Source organism: Prinia subflava, chromosome 1, assembly GCF_021018805.1.
Source record: "Prinia subflava isolate CZ2003 ecotype Zambia chromosome 1, Cam_Psub_1.2, whole genome shotgun sequence".
Classification (NCBI taxonomy): domain Eukaryota; kingdom Metazoa; phylum Chordata; class Aves; order Passeriformes; family Cisticolidae; genus Prinia; species Prinia subflava.
Window position 1 is genome coordinate 53,084,774 of NC_086247.1, and position 14,762 is coordinate 53,099,535.

The window sequence follows — 14,762 nt, forward strand, 5'->3', positions numbered from 1 at the left end:
GTCTCTTCACTTTGTTTACTTTTAATTGTTTAACCTTAAAGCTGATTTGAAGCAAGTTTGGGTTATTTTCCCTTCATGCTTTTTGGGACTATTTTTGTGCTTTATTTTGACATGCCACTTCTTCGTCATTCCACTAAAGCCCTTTGGCTACCTCCGTTCCCTTAGGTTTTGTTTTTTTTAAACTGAACGTGACCCGCTAAATTTTTTCCAGCGGGTTAACCTCAGTTCAGACCGGTATGTCAGCTGGATGACACTGAAGTCATACCTATCCCTCTGTGTGGGTTTCCTTTTTAACATGACATTGAAGAGTACTTGATGGGTGAAAAAAAGATTAATGCACTTTGTATCAGGTTATTAAATACTGTTGAGGAAGTAGACACACAATGTAGCAGCACCACAATATTTATTACTCTGTCACAATTTTTAGCATTTCTGAGTTGCAGGTCAACTGATAAAGTGACCTCCTCTTTTAAGCCGTTACTGGCACAGGAAGTAGAGTAGATAATGAGAGGAACAGTGAAGACAAAGCAATTTTTCTGGGGTTTTGGAGCTAAGTGTCTCTGCACACCTCAGGCATTTGAATTACAGCTACTTTTCAGCCTGTTGCATCTAGGCAGAAAATTTACCACCCTCACTTATGTTATTTGTGCTGTCCACAAATGATCCTTTTTAGTTCCGATCATTCTTGGACAACAGTCCTCTCCCTATATATATTTTTTTGTTTTACTGCTGGTTTATTATATTGTACAGACTGTAAAATGTAATATTATTTTGTACAACTTTATTGAAGAAAAATACTTGTAGAAGATCTTTGTGCCTTGATTATGGCTGTACCTGTAAAATGAGCTAAGATGTAAGTATGTTTTTGATTGCGCTGTACAGCTTGATGTCAACCTTACCTGCAGCAGTGACTGGAGGTAAGAACTTTATCTGTAGAGTTTAGGGGTTTTTTTCTGGTTTATATAAAAATGCTCTTTAGTATAAAAATTATAAATTATGCAAATTAACCACTTACCTTTCCAAGTAAGGTATTACAGTCACCGGATGTTGCAGCAAACATGCCTTTCTCTTTTGAAGTCTCAGCTTTAAAACATTGGAATTCATTCGAGTGTTCAAATTGCAACCTGGTGTTGTTTTAATGGGAAACAAGGATTTCTTTTATTTTCTTTTTATTTCTTTTTTTTTCTTTTTCGTCCTTTATAATTAGAAAATATGTTTGGTAATTCTTTGGTCATTCATAGAACTTCACAATTGCACAGACCGATTGTGAATGTGTAAAGCACCATTATATAGAGCTCTTCAATCTTTGTACCAACAGCGGCTTTCATTGTGCAAGTAAATAGCGAGAAAGAAGATACGAAAAGAAAAAAAAAAAGGTGTATAAACCCTTGTGTCTGGCCTAAGAGAATTACAAGATGACATTTTTATTTCTCTTTTAATAAAGAGACACATTAGAAAATTATTTTATTTTAAATATTGTAGAATCAAAATGTGTGAATATTTCTCAAACTTGAATAATTTATGCAAATGACATTCTCAAAACAAGTTGTGGTACAGTACAATATATAAAAAGCAAGAATTGCTGTAGCAATAAGGCATGTCCTTTTTAGTAACTATAACACTGCTTTATATTTTATACATAGGTGTTTTATGTCTGTGACTATATACTTTTCCTGTGTCCAAGATAACCTGTACAAATGTCTAAAATTACAGTTGCAATAACAGAAACCTAGAGAAGTGTTAGACTACATTACTTTATAGAATGTTCTACCACACTTCGGACCATTCCCCCCACTTCATTTTAAATTTAGGGAGAGATGAAGAGCTAACACAGTCCCCACACTGGTATATAAATCAGCAGGTTTTATTAACTTTTTACTGTATTATTATTAGTTTTAAACCCCAACCAGTCATCTTTTTAAAATCAGACTACAGTCCCATTGAGAACTTGTTTCCAGTTGAATATAAAACAATCCCATTTTAGATACTATCATATGACCATTTTCTCTTCCCAGAAATCTATATGTTCAATTTAGTCGTATTTCCCAAAAAAGTGAAAGGCTGGGTGGAATAAGCTAACACTAAACAAAATTCCCAAAATTTTCTTATTTCTCATGCCAAAGAAAGTAATAGAATGAATAACAAAAGATAGTATTTTTTTTTAAACTAGCCCCAGCCCAGGAGTTCAGGTTAGAGCTCCCAGCCCCTGCAGGAACATCAGCAGGAAAACTGGTCCTGGTGTGAAGCAGTCCCTCTGTTTTTTCTGGGGTGGGTGGGGAGCAGCAGTAGGTCTGTCCCACCTTCCCCCACACACTGGAGACACTGAGCTCAGATTTTATCTTTGTGGCCTCTGCCTCCCCACAGAGGAGCTAGTGCAGTTCAAAATGTGACACTACACTAAAGTCAATAGAACTTGTGGAATGTAAAATAAGGCACATTCCTATCCCTGGCTGTAGACTGAGGGCTGAGGCATAGGATAATGTTACTGCAGCTGTATTTGACCTTCCTTCTTGCAGGAGATTGGCAACTGGAGGGCCCCTCACCACACACATCTCTGGGATGCAAGAGGGCCCTCTTTTTTAAGCTCATCATAGCACATCTTTTTGAAAGCAGCAGCTTGAGGTGTCACCCTAGTTTTTTTTAAAGCAGTTTTCAAGTGTGTATCAGCAAACTGGATCCTTGAGCTTCTTCCCCTTGTTGTCTGGTAGATGGGTAACTGCAAATTATAGTCAGCTAACAATTTATTGTGTCAGGAACCAGCCCCTTACACCACACCCTAAAAAGGTTATGGAAATCTGCATCTCTCAGTGCTGATGCATCCGGATTCTGCCTGACCCTAACAAACACAAGTATGACATTTGAAGGGCCACGCAGCAATAAAACAGAAACGTTTCCAGTTTGCAAGATTGAGCCTCCACCAGGGTAAGACACAAGTGGAGACAAGTGATGAGGCTATAGGATTTACATAATGTACAGTTACACTTTTAATATACATATTTGATACAAAAATTATAGCAGGAAAAGGACTCATTTGATTGTCGAATACAGTATTTTTGTACAGCATGAAACGTTCATTTCAGTTAATTATTTATCCTGTAGTAGTCATATCAGCTGTATAGGACTTCTATGGTATGTGTAAATGCAACCTGCCTTCAGACTAGCAATCAAATTAGGTCATTTGCTGGCATGAATATAGTCTGATGTTTGACTGTTCTCAGCTTTGGTATTTCAGTGACTGAATGCAGATGTCTGGCTCTTCATACTGCTTTATGCTTACTGATTAAACGCTGAGCAAAATAAAACGGTGGAGTGAGAAGCTGAACGTGAGCTAGTACCAGGATCACGAGCAGAGCACCTGCTGCACAGTAGATAGTGAAGACTCTGCTCTCAAATGGAAGGAAGCATTTTTGGAGGGAGAAGTCAGTTGGTGTTATGCTGCCCTGGAAAAGAAATGAAGACTGTCACTTTGCTGTGTTACAGTGGATTCTGAATCAGGAGTGAACACCACAGCTGTCAGATCTCCAATTTCTAAATCCCTGTGTTGGGTGGCAAGGGTTGGGGCCAGTTTCCTAGTACCAGTGCCTTCTCCAGGGGGCTGAAGAGTCCATACCTTGTGGTGCTGGGCACTAACTGGAATATTCACCAGGCCAACATTAGCCCAGAGGCCAATCTTCCCATCTAGCATAAACAGAGAGCTGGGCTCCTCATCTGATTTGCCTTGAAGAGAAGCCTAACTTGAGCTGCTGTAAATCCACCTGGAAGGAGCCTTTCCAGGCTAAAGCTAGGTTTTGTGAATGTGCCCCTTCCTCCCCCAGGCCCTCCTCCTTACCCAGTACATGCTGCAAAAACACGCGTTGGCTAATCCAAATTAGGAATAGGAACTTCAACAACAAAGAGCTTTGCTGGGTTTTGGCTTGGCCTTGCAGTTTAAATTAAAGTTTACAGCGGATGGAGGCTGAGGAGTTAAAACAGCAGTGAAGAGGATGCAGCTTCAATTAGCCAACCTCTTGTTTTGCAGTGACAATGCGCTGTCTGGCGTGTGCAGAGTGTGTGTGTAGTTTGAAGGCAGCTACTCTCAGGAATATGGAATAAACAGAACTACTGTCAACCACAGATATTAACAGTTGCATAAAATGAATTTAAACATGTGGGGTTATCTGTGTATTAAGCAGCCTAAACTCAACAGCAGTAAAACATACATAAAAGATTTCCCCCTCCAAGTCACAGACTACTCTGTACACAGATTGTAGGTTTTGCTTCTTACTCCAAGTTTGTAAGAGTTCTGTTTTGTTTTTGAACCGGGGAACTAACTGATTTACCTCTAAGGATATGCTAAGCACTGGAACTGCCTGCACAAGCATAACCAACACCCTGTATGAAATGTGAACTGGCAATGAGGAGGCAGACTGTGGGCACGTCACAAACACTTTCACTGCGTTAATGCACGCGTTTGAAAGCCACCATCACCGTGCAAAGGGGTTTGAGGTGGATGCAGTCTTGTTTTCAGAGCTGGTAAATCAGCCAAGCCAAACTGGTCTTTCCACTGTTCAGTGCACAATACTGATTATTTTTACAAGTCAATAGTTTACAGTGCACCTCTTTCTAAGAAAATGTACCCAGATTCCAATTAGGTCTTTAACAGCATTGCTTTGTACCACACGGAACATGTGGCTCCCACAGATGTACTTTATAAAGTGGATGCAGTGTACTGAGTGGGTTGGGTGGGTAGGCAATTTTTTTTTTATTATTTTTTGTTTTTACAGGTAGAATCAGTTTTAAAATATAGCTGACTGCCATGTTGATTTATCTATGAAAGTTATCTGACAAAAATAAAAAAAATTAAAACTTACCATGATGAAACTAGGATTATTTCTATTCCTCCAACTGAATGATGGGACACTGATTTCTGGAATTTTCCCTGCGTGCAGCACTTCACAAGCACTATGAGTGTGCCCACTGAGAATCAAACGGGGCTGAAACCACCACAGCAGCTAGAACACAAAATGGTAAAGCACAAAAATTAAGTCACAGCTAAAAAGAAATTGAACTTAAAAAACTTTTTTTTCCTTTGAACAGAGTGAAATTATGGCAATTCTTATATGCTTACAAAGTGTTTTCTGTAAACTTCTGTTTTCCAGTACGAAATCTGTTGGTATTGCAACATCAATCACACCCATGGGGCCCTGATCCCAAGTACTGGGCTTCTTTTTTTTGCCTTTTTTTTTTTTGCCTTTTTTTTTGCCTTTTTTTTTTTTTTCATACAGATCAGAAGAACAAAGGCAACAGCATGCTGCGGATATCACAGAGAGAAAAACTTCGGGTTTAGTAAAGCAATGTTATTCTCTTGTCTAAGGAAGAATCTTGTACTGAAAAACTTTGAGTGAAGACATTTATGCAGAAGGAAAGAAATAATGACCATGAAGTTTTTAGGGAATACTTTAAATTTTCTTGTAGTTAGAAATTAATTCAGCAAAAGTGATGCTTTCAAAGTGTTGGAAAACTGTGGCTTCATACCAGGTGTGTTAATAATTTACACAGTACAGGAAGTACAGGATGCTCAAGTGGAGGTAATGGCACCACAGCAGATTTAAGAGTGCCAAGACTTAGGAACTATACCTGGGAAACCAAAGCCATGATAGCGAGGATTCCTCAGGGGAGCAGCTCTCACAGGCAGCCTGTCCCAGACCTCATTAGACAGGAGCAGCTGTGCTATGTTTGTCTCAGCCAACAGCCTTACCACAGTTTTTTAATCTATTTAAATCTACACTCATGTCCCCCTCTCAGCCACCCACTGCCACTCAAGTTCCCAAGAAATCAAACCTTTTGTGATGCCTCTTTAGACAGTACATCATACTTTTCTTTAAAGGGGATGTTTTTTTCCTCTGGAGGAGCAGAATCTTCTCCGGTGCATTCAGCATCACTTTTCCGATAGAGAGGGTAGTGCTGGGAGTAATTAAAAGCAAGGATTAGTTGTTAATGATCCAGCCTTCCTGGAAAAGTAATAAATCCACACAAACAACATGTCAATATGTTGCCTCACCCCCCCCCTCTAACACACCTGTAAAAGGATGGGTTCTGAAGCTGGAAGCTTTTCCACATCACTGCATCTTTTGTTGGAATGATTCAGTTTCTGTGAACAAAACCAAGCCATAGAAGGGGTGAAGGTAATGAAGCAATATCAGGTTTTGAGGGGTTAGGGAGGGTGGGGTGGTTGTTTGCTTTAGTTTTTGGTTAGGCAGTTTAGCTCAGATAATACTAGCCACAGTCTGAACTCCTAAGAGTTGTACTGTGGACTGGTGAGAGTCCCCATTCTGTACGTGCTGTAAATACAGCTGTGCTCTTTCTGACTGCAGAAGGCAGCAGCATCTCTGCACCAACAAGGCAAAGCAGTTTGAGGGCAGCCCAAGGGAGACAGAGTCTGGCAATTTTTCCACTGGGAGCTGGTTTCCTGATTGACTGCCAGCCCAGTCAGTCATGCTGCCTACTGTGCCTCCAGTCAGCCAATGAAAAAGGGAAGAGGAAGGAAATACAAGAAGCAATTTGATATGAGGAAAAAATACAATTAAAACACTACTAGGCCATGAGGAAAGGATTGCAGTAGAATCAGGAAGCTAAAAGAACATGCTTGAAGGCTATAAAACAGAATAATATCCATAAATACAAATGGAAGATTGTGTATCTGTAGTCAAAGGAAGGGTTACAGAACTTCTGCCATTCCTTGGAACAGGAAATGACAGTGTTGGCAGCACTGACTAGGAAGCTGACACCATTAGTGCAAAGCAACACTGTCAATACTGAAGTAAACGTGGTTAAGAGAGATATGAGGGGGAGAAAGGCTTGCTAACAAGTTGCAATGTGAATTGGAAGCAGATTTTTTTCGGGAGAGTCTGGTTGTATCCCGACTATGCTAGGGTGTCAGTATTGCCATTGTGGCAGAGGAGTTGCTGGCTGTGATCAGATCTTTAATAATCTCTTACCTGCTGGGAGCAATTCAGTTTGTGAGAAAGAGCCACAAGTTTTGCCTCTGAGGTCCGGCAGACAGCACAGCCATCACCCTCCATGGCTACACTGTTCACTAGGACAAAGCTGAAAATACCAGGGGGTGAGCAAAAAGAAGTGGGGGAGGACAGGAAGGCACTTGTTGTTCATGTGAGATAAACTTTATAAAATGCAAATGTTCCTAAGTTGGACACAGCTCAACAAAGCAGCAGAATGTAACAGCTCCTGAAATCATGTGCTATAAATCCTCCTCTGAGTATCTGTACTACAGCCATGTCTCTGCCTGGTTGGCTCCTTTATACAGTTGTTAATTAGGTTGCACAGTGTACCTTATGCTTCAAGCTTAAAGATGTTTTTCTATTTTAATGGATACTTAAGTTGAATTCTAGTGGAATGTTAGACGTCCATCACTAAACTAAATTCTCAGGGAAAGGAGAACTTGCTTCTCTGCCCACACAGTTTAGACCTCAGAGACAGAATTTGAGACATTGGATTTCTTTGGAACAACTGAAAACCAGGACAGCACTACATTTGGGTAACTGCCCTGAACAAGCTTTGTACTTTGTGGTCTCTGACACACAAAACAGGATTTTATTCTTAATAGGAGGTTTCCCTGTAGATTTCAAATCAACTTCTGCCACAAGATTCATACCTATTAGTCATACATTCAGCTTGAGATACATCCCCAGTTCAATTCAGTCTGTTTAAAAGACAAAAATGAGCTGAATGTCTTCACTTAAGAGATACTAGTCAATAGTAAAACAAAAATTAATTGTCTTTGAGCAAATTAAGCTGCTTTTATACCATAGATTTGTTGTAAAATAGTTTATTTTTGAATATTTCATTAATAATGCAGCTCATTGCAGTTAATGGATGCCAGACATACAATCTGTAACTGCATGCAAGAATTTTGTTGTGCTGTTTTATCCAAGGAGACATGGAGATGTTCCTTAATAATTCATTTTTAAATGACTGAAATACGTATCTTGAGAACCCCACATCTGCATGACAAGCAACAGCTTTTTACTGAGCATTCACAAAGCTCAGAGATCTTCCTAAAAATTTCCAGACCTGCTCAGAATTTTTCATTAAACATTTATAATGTTTGCTTAATTAAGGGTACTGGTGTAAACCTGTAGGTTTTGAATCCCACCTTGCCACAGGTGAGCACAACCCAAGGGCACACGTGCCAAACACAGAGTGGCACTGGGCCTTCCCTTCCCGAGACTCCAACACCTTCCCACACCCCCGGGACTGCGTTCCCTCCTCGGGTTCCTGCGCGGTGTGGAGGTGACAGGGCACAGGGCAGACAAGTGCAGCCCCGGGCACTCAGCTGTGACAGCAAACTGCACCGAGCTCTGCTCTAAGCCAAAAGCAGCCTGAGCATTATTACCCCACCTGGTGGAAAAACTGCACACACGCAGCTGCTGTGTTCCCGGATTCCCCTAACAAGGGTTAAGTTCTGCAGACTAAAGAAGTTATTAAAATTAATGAAACTCCTAATTCGTAAACACAGAGGGGGTTGGGTCATTTTCTTTATCCTGCTATGTTTACAGCCATGGCTCATTACCAGCTGCAAGGAAGTATAAAGGCACACCAGAAAGATGGATTCTGACTCCACAGTACTTTTCCATTTAGAAGGAAATTGTTACACTTTACATAGCTCTAAGTACAGCTTCCTGTCCATATCAAAATACAGGTTTTTACAAAGCGTTTGGGGTTCAACACATCAAAAGGTATGTGATTACAACAAAAAAAAGGGCTCCAAGTGAAGCATTCCCACATTCCCATACAATTTCATCAGAAAAAAATTAAATATACTCACTTTATTCCTTTCCGAGTTATCAGCTTTGCTGAAGTAAAGTTGAAAACCTTTCCAAATCGATTTACCTTGTAAGTAGTCATTCTGTGTCACAGAGCAAAAATACAGCTAAGACATTGCCATTGGAACTCATCTGACACAGTTGCTTTACAGTTTGCTGACCATTCCTGCAGCTGCTCTGTTATGCAGCTCACACAATCACTCAGGAAACTCACAGGAATGCTCTGACACCCCCTCCAGCCCCTCCTATCAGTGCAAGCAGCAGCAGAGTGAGGGCATTTACACTCTTCTGTGCTAAGGGGAGTGGAGATATCTCAGGTGCCTTTCAAAGGAGGAGGCCCAGCACAAGGAAAAGCAGCTTCAAGGATTCTGTCAGTGCAGAAGGGTCAGCTCTGAACAACCCTCATATGGTCAGAGAAGCATACACCTGTTTTGTGCACAGGCCTTACTCTACATTATGACCCTTTCTAATTTGATCATGATCAAAAAGTTTCCTATAACCCCAAAGTAGGTCCCTCAGACCCAGCAGCAGTGACTGGGCATGCTGACACCTCCTTCTGGGCACCTGTGTGCTCCTGCCACTGACAAGACTTACTCGTAATGAAATCCAATGTCGTGGTTCCCGGCGATGACCACCAGCTCCGTAGAAACTGAATGCCTGAACATTTTCTGAAACCTCCTGACATCATCTTCCCAGGCCTGCAGGAAAGCACAGAAGAAGGAATTAGTGCTGTTCCATAGCACCAAAGCTTTTGCAGTGGGCTTGCATGGCGAGGTTTTGGTCCTGGGAGGGCTGCAGGGGTGGCTTCTGTGGGAGCCTCCCCTGTGTCCTACAGAGCCAAGGCCAGCCAGCTCCAACATGGACCTGACAGTGCCTCTGGGATAACAGAACTAGGAAGGTGGCCAAAAAGGAAACTGCAACTGCAGCCAGAGAGGAGTGAGAATTTGTGAGAGGAAGAGCCCTGCAGACACCAAGGTCAGTAAAGGAGGAGGGTCTCTTTTGTATTTTCTCTCCCCTCTCCAGCTGAGGAGGGAAGTGACAGGGCAGCTTTGCTGGGCACCGGGCATCCAGCCAGGGTCAGCCCATCACAAGCACGTAACACAGAAGCACAAACTCAGATGTTTATATTTTATAAGTTTTATATGAGGGGCAAAACTCTCAAGGTACTTCCAAAAATGAAAGAGAATCACAACATTTCAACTCCTATCTGAAAGACTAGAAACTTCTACCAACAGGACAACTGTAGCAGTATTAAAAAAAAGCCTTGCATACCTAATCTGCTTCCATTTCCTTCAAGAAATCCTCATTTTTTGAAATAAGAGAGCTGATAATGTCATACCTGAGGTGAGCTCCATTTTCCTTCATCAAAAACATCTCCCAGAATAAAAACAATATCTGGCTGCAGTAACCACAAGGCAGTTTGGAAAGATCTCTCCATTTGCCATTCCCTGAAAAAAAAAAAACAGAACCAGTTATCACTGCCTTATTTCTGTATCCTCAGTTCTGAATACACAGACACAGCCTGGCAATGGGAGTGGGAAACTGGCTCTTACACACTGAAATATGAAAATGTATTATGAAATTCAAATTAAATACTTAGAAATCAGGTGTAAGGACAGTAGGTGCATCTTAACTGGTGGGTAATTCCACCATGACACAATCAGGACCAAGACATGCAAGAAGGAATAATACCAGCTGGTTTATTTTTTCATCACAATTCTAATGAACTGCTGTTTAATAGAACAGTGAATTATTGTTCCATTAGCTGCTACTAAAAACTCTAAAACCTGAGTAGAGATTATTCAGAAAAATTAGTAATTACCTTCTTAGCTTATCCAGCCAATGTCCTCTGATTTCACCAAGTAGGTGTGTATCAGCTAAAATTATGGCCTTTAGGACTGAAGTCTCTTTTTCACTCATGTGAGCTCCACCTTTCACATCTGGCCATTTGCATTGAAATATTACCACATAGTAAATTAAAAATTCACAAAATAGTAACACTGAGCTGACAAAGCACACAAGTTTCAGCAGAAAACAAAGCCTCCTCTTCAGAGGGAGATTCTTCACAGTGGTCGAGCTAGAACCCAGCATTGCAGTACTAGCATAAGACAATGGCTCAAGTTCTCTCTCAGATGAAAACAGTTTGGGCTACTCAAAGGATCACATTGGGCTTTTTGTCAGCACGAAATCCCTGTGGAGAAAATACAAGATAAAATAATCATTAAGTCAGCACTCCCTGTGGAAAGCTACCATGCAAGGCCTACAGCGTTAGCTTCTAGTCACCCTGAGAGGCTTGGGCATGTGTAATTGACCTAAAGCACAAAGTTCTCCTCCAGGCACGCAGATGGCCAGCTGAGCACAGAGCTGCACTTGCCCCCACCAGCAGCAAGGAAAGCACTTTACAGCCAGCCAGGATCTTGGTGCATGATGCTTTTTTTAGAACTTCACAGTGAAAGCACTATGAGTGCGGGTCAGAGGTAGGTAAAGACAGAGCTGAGCTTGAACAGCAGCTGCAACAAAGGAAAAAAATCCATTAGGATCCATATAGAATCACTGAGGTTGGAAAAGAACCCCAAGAGTGAGTCCAAGCCTTGACCCAGCACTGCCAAGTCCACAACTAAACCACGTCCCTGGCTGCCACATCCATACATCTTTAAAATACCTGCAGGGATTGCGACTCCTCCACTGCCCTGGGCAGCCTGTTCCCATACAGGACAACCCTTCCAGGGAAGAAATTCTTCCTAGTATCCAATCGAAACCTCCACTGGCAAACTTGTGACCACTTCCTCTTATCCCCTCACTTATTTGGGAGAACAGAACAACACTCCCCCTGCTACAGCCTAATTTCAAGTAGTTGCAGAGAGCAGTAAGGTCTCCCCTCAGCCTCCTTTTCTCCAGGCTGAACAACTCCCAGAGGATGTCTTCTGGCACAAGTACAGATCATGACTGCACCAAATCAATAGCATTACCACCTTTAATACGGTTTGTTGTAATCTCCAAGAACCACGGGCAATTCACTATCCCAGAACAAGTTTTCAGGAGGTTTCCAGGAACACAGGCACAGACACACGGGTGAATAACTAAGGCTGCTTCACTTCTGACAAGAGGAAAACAAGAAACATCTAAGCCTCAAAAAAAGAAACTTCATTGCAGCTGTACAGAAACAGTTCATGAGCCCAAATTGGTGAGGTAACTATTTACTGCTTGCTGCTGCCTTGGATACCTTGTAATCTAAACAGGGAATTTACGCCTTTTGAAACTCGAGTATTTTTTTCTGTTTCTTCCACAGCCCTTGGCAGGAGCCCTGTTTTTTCAGGGTAAGTGCCCACCAGAAAGTATCCCAGCTGAGAGAACAGAGGCTCCAGCCCTCACTCTCCAATGCAATCCCTTGGTTTCCAGGTCCAGCCTCTCAGGGTGTCAATCTGAAGAGCACTGCAGGTCTGAAAGCCCTGCTCTTTAAAGGTGAACACTGTAGCACACGCACAGTAAAGGGACTCCAGGAGACTTACAGAGATGCTGCTCCACAGGCTCAGGAACAACTTCCACAGAAATCCACAAAATGTTGTCCCCACCCCAACAGTGGGATTGAAATTTTGCTTTCTACAACAGATAAATCCTAATTTAGGACTAATGTCCAGGATGTGATCAACTGCTGAACACACTATTCAGTGATTAGCAGACAAGTCTGAATTAACTAACTCTGACTACAGCTGTAAATATTTGGTACCTTTGAAAATTTATACTCCAAATATCAGGAAAATTGGGACAAAATTACAAAGTCACACAAAATCAGTGGATTGTTTCTAAAATCTTGGCCTCAGTTATGTGCAGAACACAGAACAAAGTTAAATTGCTTCACTGTCCTATGAAGTAGCCCATTCAATTTATGTCTTCATGAAAGTGAATACTGACACATGATTATTATATGATTTTTCTAACCAAAACCCCTATTTGATAATAGCCACTTCTTTCCAAACACAAGCTTCCCATATCAGCACTACGAAGTACTTATTTGAGACAAAGATCCATTAGCCTGCACCATGAAACATTTCTAATATGCATTATCAAACAGTAGCATGACTAACACTTAATTGCATGGAATTCACTTCTACCTAAACTTGGTTTAGCAGGAAAAAGCCACTGCCCAAACGTCACAATTCCACAATATGTGAAACTACACAAATAGACTGATTAAGCTGTTTAATATTCATCTCACCTGCACTTTAACTGGCAAACAAAATATCAACACCTTGCTTGTACACCTCATAAGGAGATCAAGATCAAAGCAGAGATATCTGCTAAATGGCACAGTAACACGGACAAAAAGACAGGCAAATTCTTATCCAAAGAATATTATTATCCACAAATTTATATGGCTTTATCCTGCAAAGTTGGTAGTACTTATTTGGAAGTAGACTTTGGTAGTCTGAGACAGTCTCCTCTTCCAACAAAAACAGTATTAATTGGAACAGAAAATGCCAGTAAGTTATTTAACTTGCATTAGCCACATCCAGAAAATAAATGAATGAATGAATGAATGAAAAATCACAGCTTCAAGAGCAAACTGATACTGTTAAGATTAAAAAAAAAAAAAAAACCACACAAAAAAAACCCCACAACACCCACACCAATGAACCAAACCTGCAATCAGTAGCAAATAAAAATATCTTCAAGGCAAAAGTGCCATTTTCAAAAGTCACAAGTAGCAATAATCAATGCCACAGAGCCGGTCACTTCCACATCCATTCCTCCTCCGGTGTTTCTGCTGCTAATTGTTACTGTTTGGGCAGTTGTGCCGCAGATGTGGAAGTTGCCAGGGTGCCCCATCTGCACCCTACACCGCCGGCATTCCAGATAGTGAAAGGAAAAGCGGAAAGGGAAATAAAAAAAAGAAAAAAATCCAACCCAACCTCACAGAAAGTCCGCGATGCAGATCAGGCTGAAAGACAGCTCCTACTAGTGGCTGAGAGAAATCCCTGCCCACCTCGCTCTGCCACCCGCCAGCCCACGGCTGCTCCCAGCCCATCCCCGCTGAGCCCGGCCGGGGCTGCGCAGCCGCTGCCGGGTGGAGCTGCGGCTCCGCGGAGGGCGCTGCTGCCGCCCCCCTCGCACGGCTCATTATTCTCGTCACAGTCATTTCCTCAGAGCTGGGGGGCCTTAGGTATGAGAAAAGACAGTGAGGATCCCTCACTGTTTCTTGCTCTGCGCGACAATTAAAAATCGGCCTGTGGACGAGGACAATTACTGAATCATTTAACAACGACACCAAAGTTTAAACACGGTGAAAGCAAAACTTTACACTACAAGGCTCCAGCGACTGGCACTGCTTTCTGCTCCAACTTTCATGTTTATTTTACTTATTAGCCAGTGTTACAAACATTTTTGCAATTATAATTTTCTGTTATACATGCTATCCTCCTTATTTTCATCAAGTTTACTGGCAATGCAGACCTGCATAGCTCCTATTTTGTTTCCGTCTTCCGTCTCCTGTTCAGAACATCAGCCAGCTTTAATTCACAAGTGAGCCAAGAACGAAACAAGGGCACACGGTGCTCCACAGCCAGAGCAGGCACAAGGAGCTCTGGAGCTTTGCCCTGTCACTTAGTGAATATGCAACTCGGAACACTGCACATGCCCAGGCAAATTTATTGATTAAATTACAACTGCATAAAACTGTCCTAATGAACCAAGTAGGACACAAGAGTCTTAATCCTACTCCTAATGTTTCCACCCAACTCTCCTATCACAAGGTCACAAAGGTAGAGATTTACACCTTTCAGAGAAAATATAGTTCTGTAATGCAACTATGTTAAATTTTTGTGGAACATCCTTACAAACAAGTTCAGCTTCAAATCTCACAAGGTTCTGCAAGCTACACTTGTAACTGGGAGTTGTCTCTGTTCATTCCCAGCTCACCCTCCCTGGAGCAACACGACATTT

At 41.6% G+C, this 14,762-nt stretch overlaps 1 protein-coding gene across 5 annotated transcripts in view; it reads right to left on the reverse strand.

The window, feature by feature from the left end:
• Positions 1-1,880: 1,880 nt before the first annotated feature.
• MPPE1 (metallophosphoesterase 1) overlaps positions 1,881-14,762 on the reverse strand; it is a 31,273-nt gene continuing 18,391 nt past the window's right edge. For 2 of the 5 annotated variants that reach the window (XM_063396759.1, XM_063396752.1), the window contains exons 2-10: positions 10,645-11,013; positions 10,162-10,270; positions 9,417-9,520; positions 8,825-8,905; positions 6,978-7,086; positions 6,059-6,130; positions 5,821-5,943; positions 4,851-4,991; positions 1,881-3,440 (exon numbers count right to left, since the gene is read on the reverse strand). In XM_063396759.1, coding sequence (XP_063252829.1) covers positions 3,258-3,440; positions 4,851-4,991; positions 5,821-5,943; positions 6,059-6,130; positions 6,978-7,086; positions 8,825-8,905; positions 9,417-9,520; positions 10,162-10,270; positions 10,645-10,913 — 1,191 coding nt within the window. In that variant the 5' untranslated portion in view covers positions 10,914-11,013 and the 3' untranslated portion in view covers positions 1,881-3,257. The other 3 variants (XM_063396767.1, XM_063396776.1, XM_063396745.1) reach the window with 3 other exon arrangements.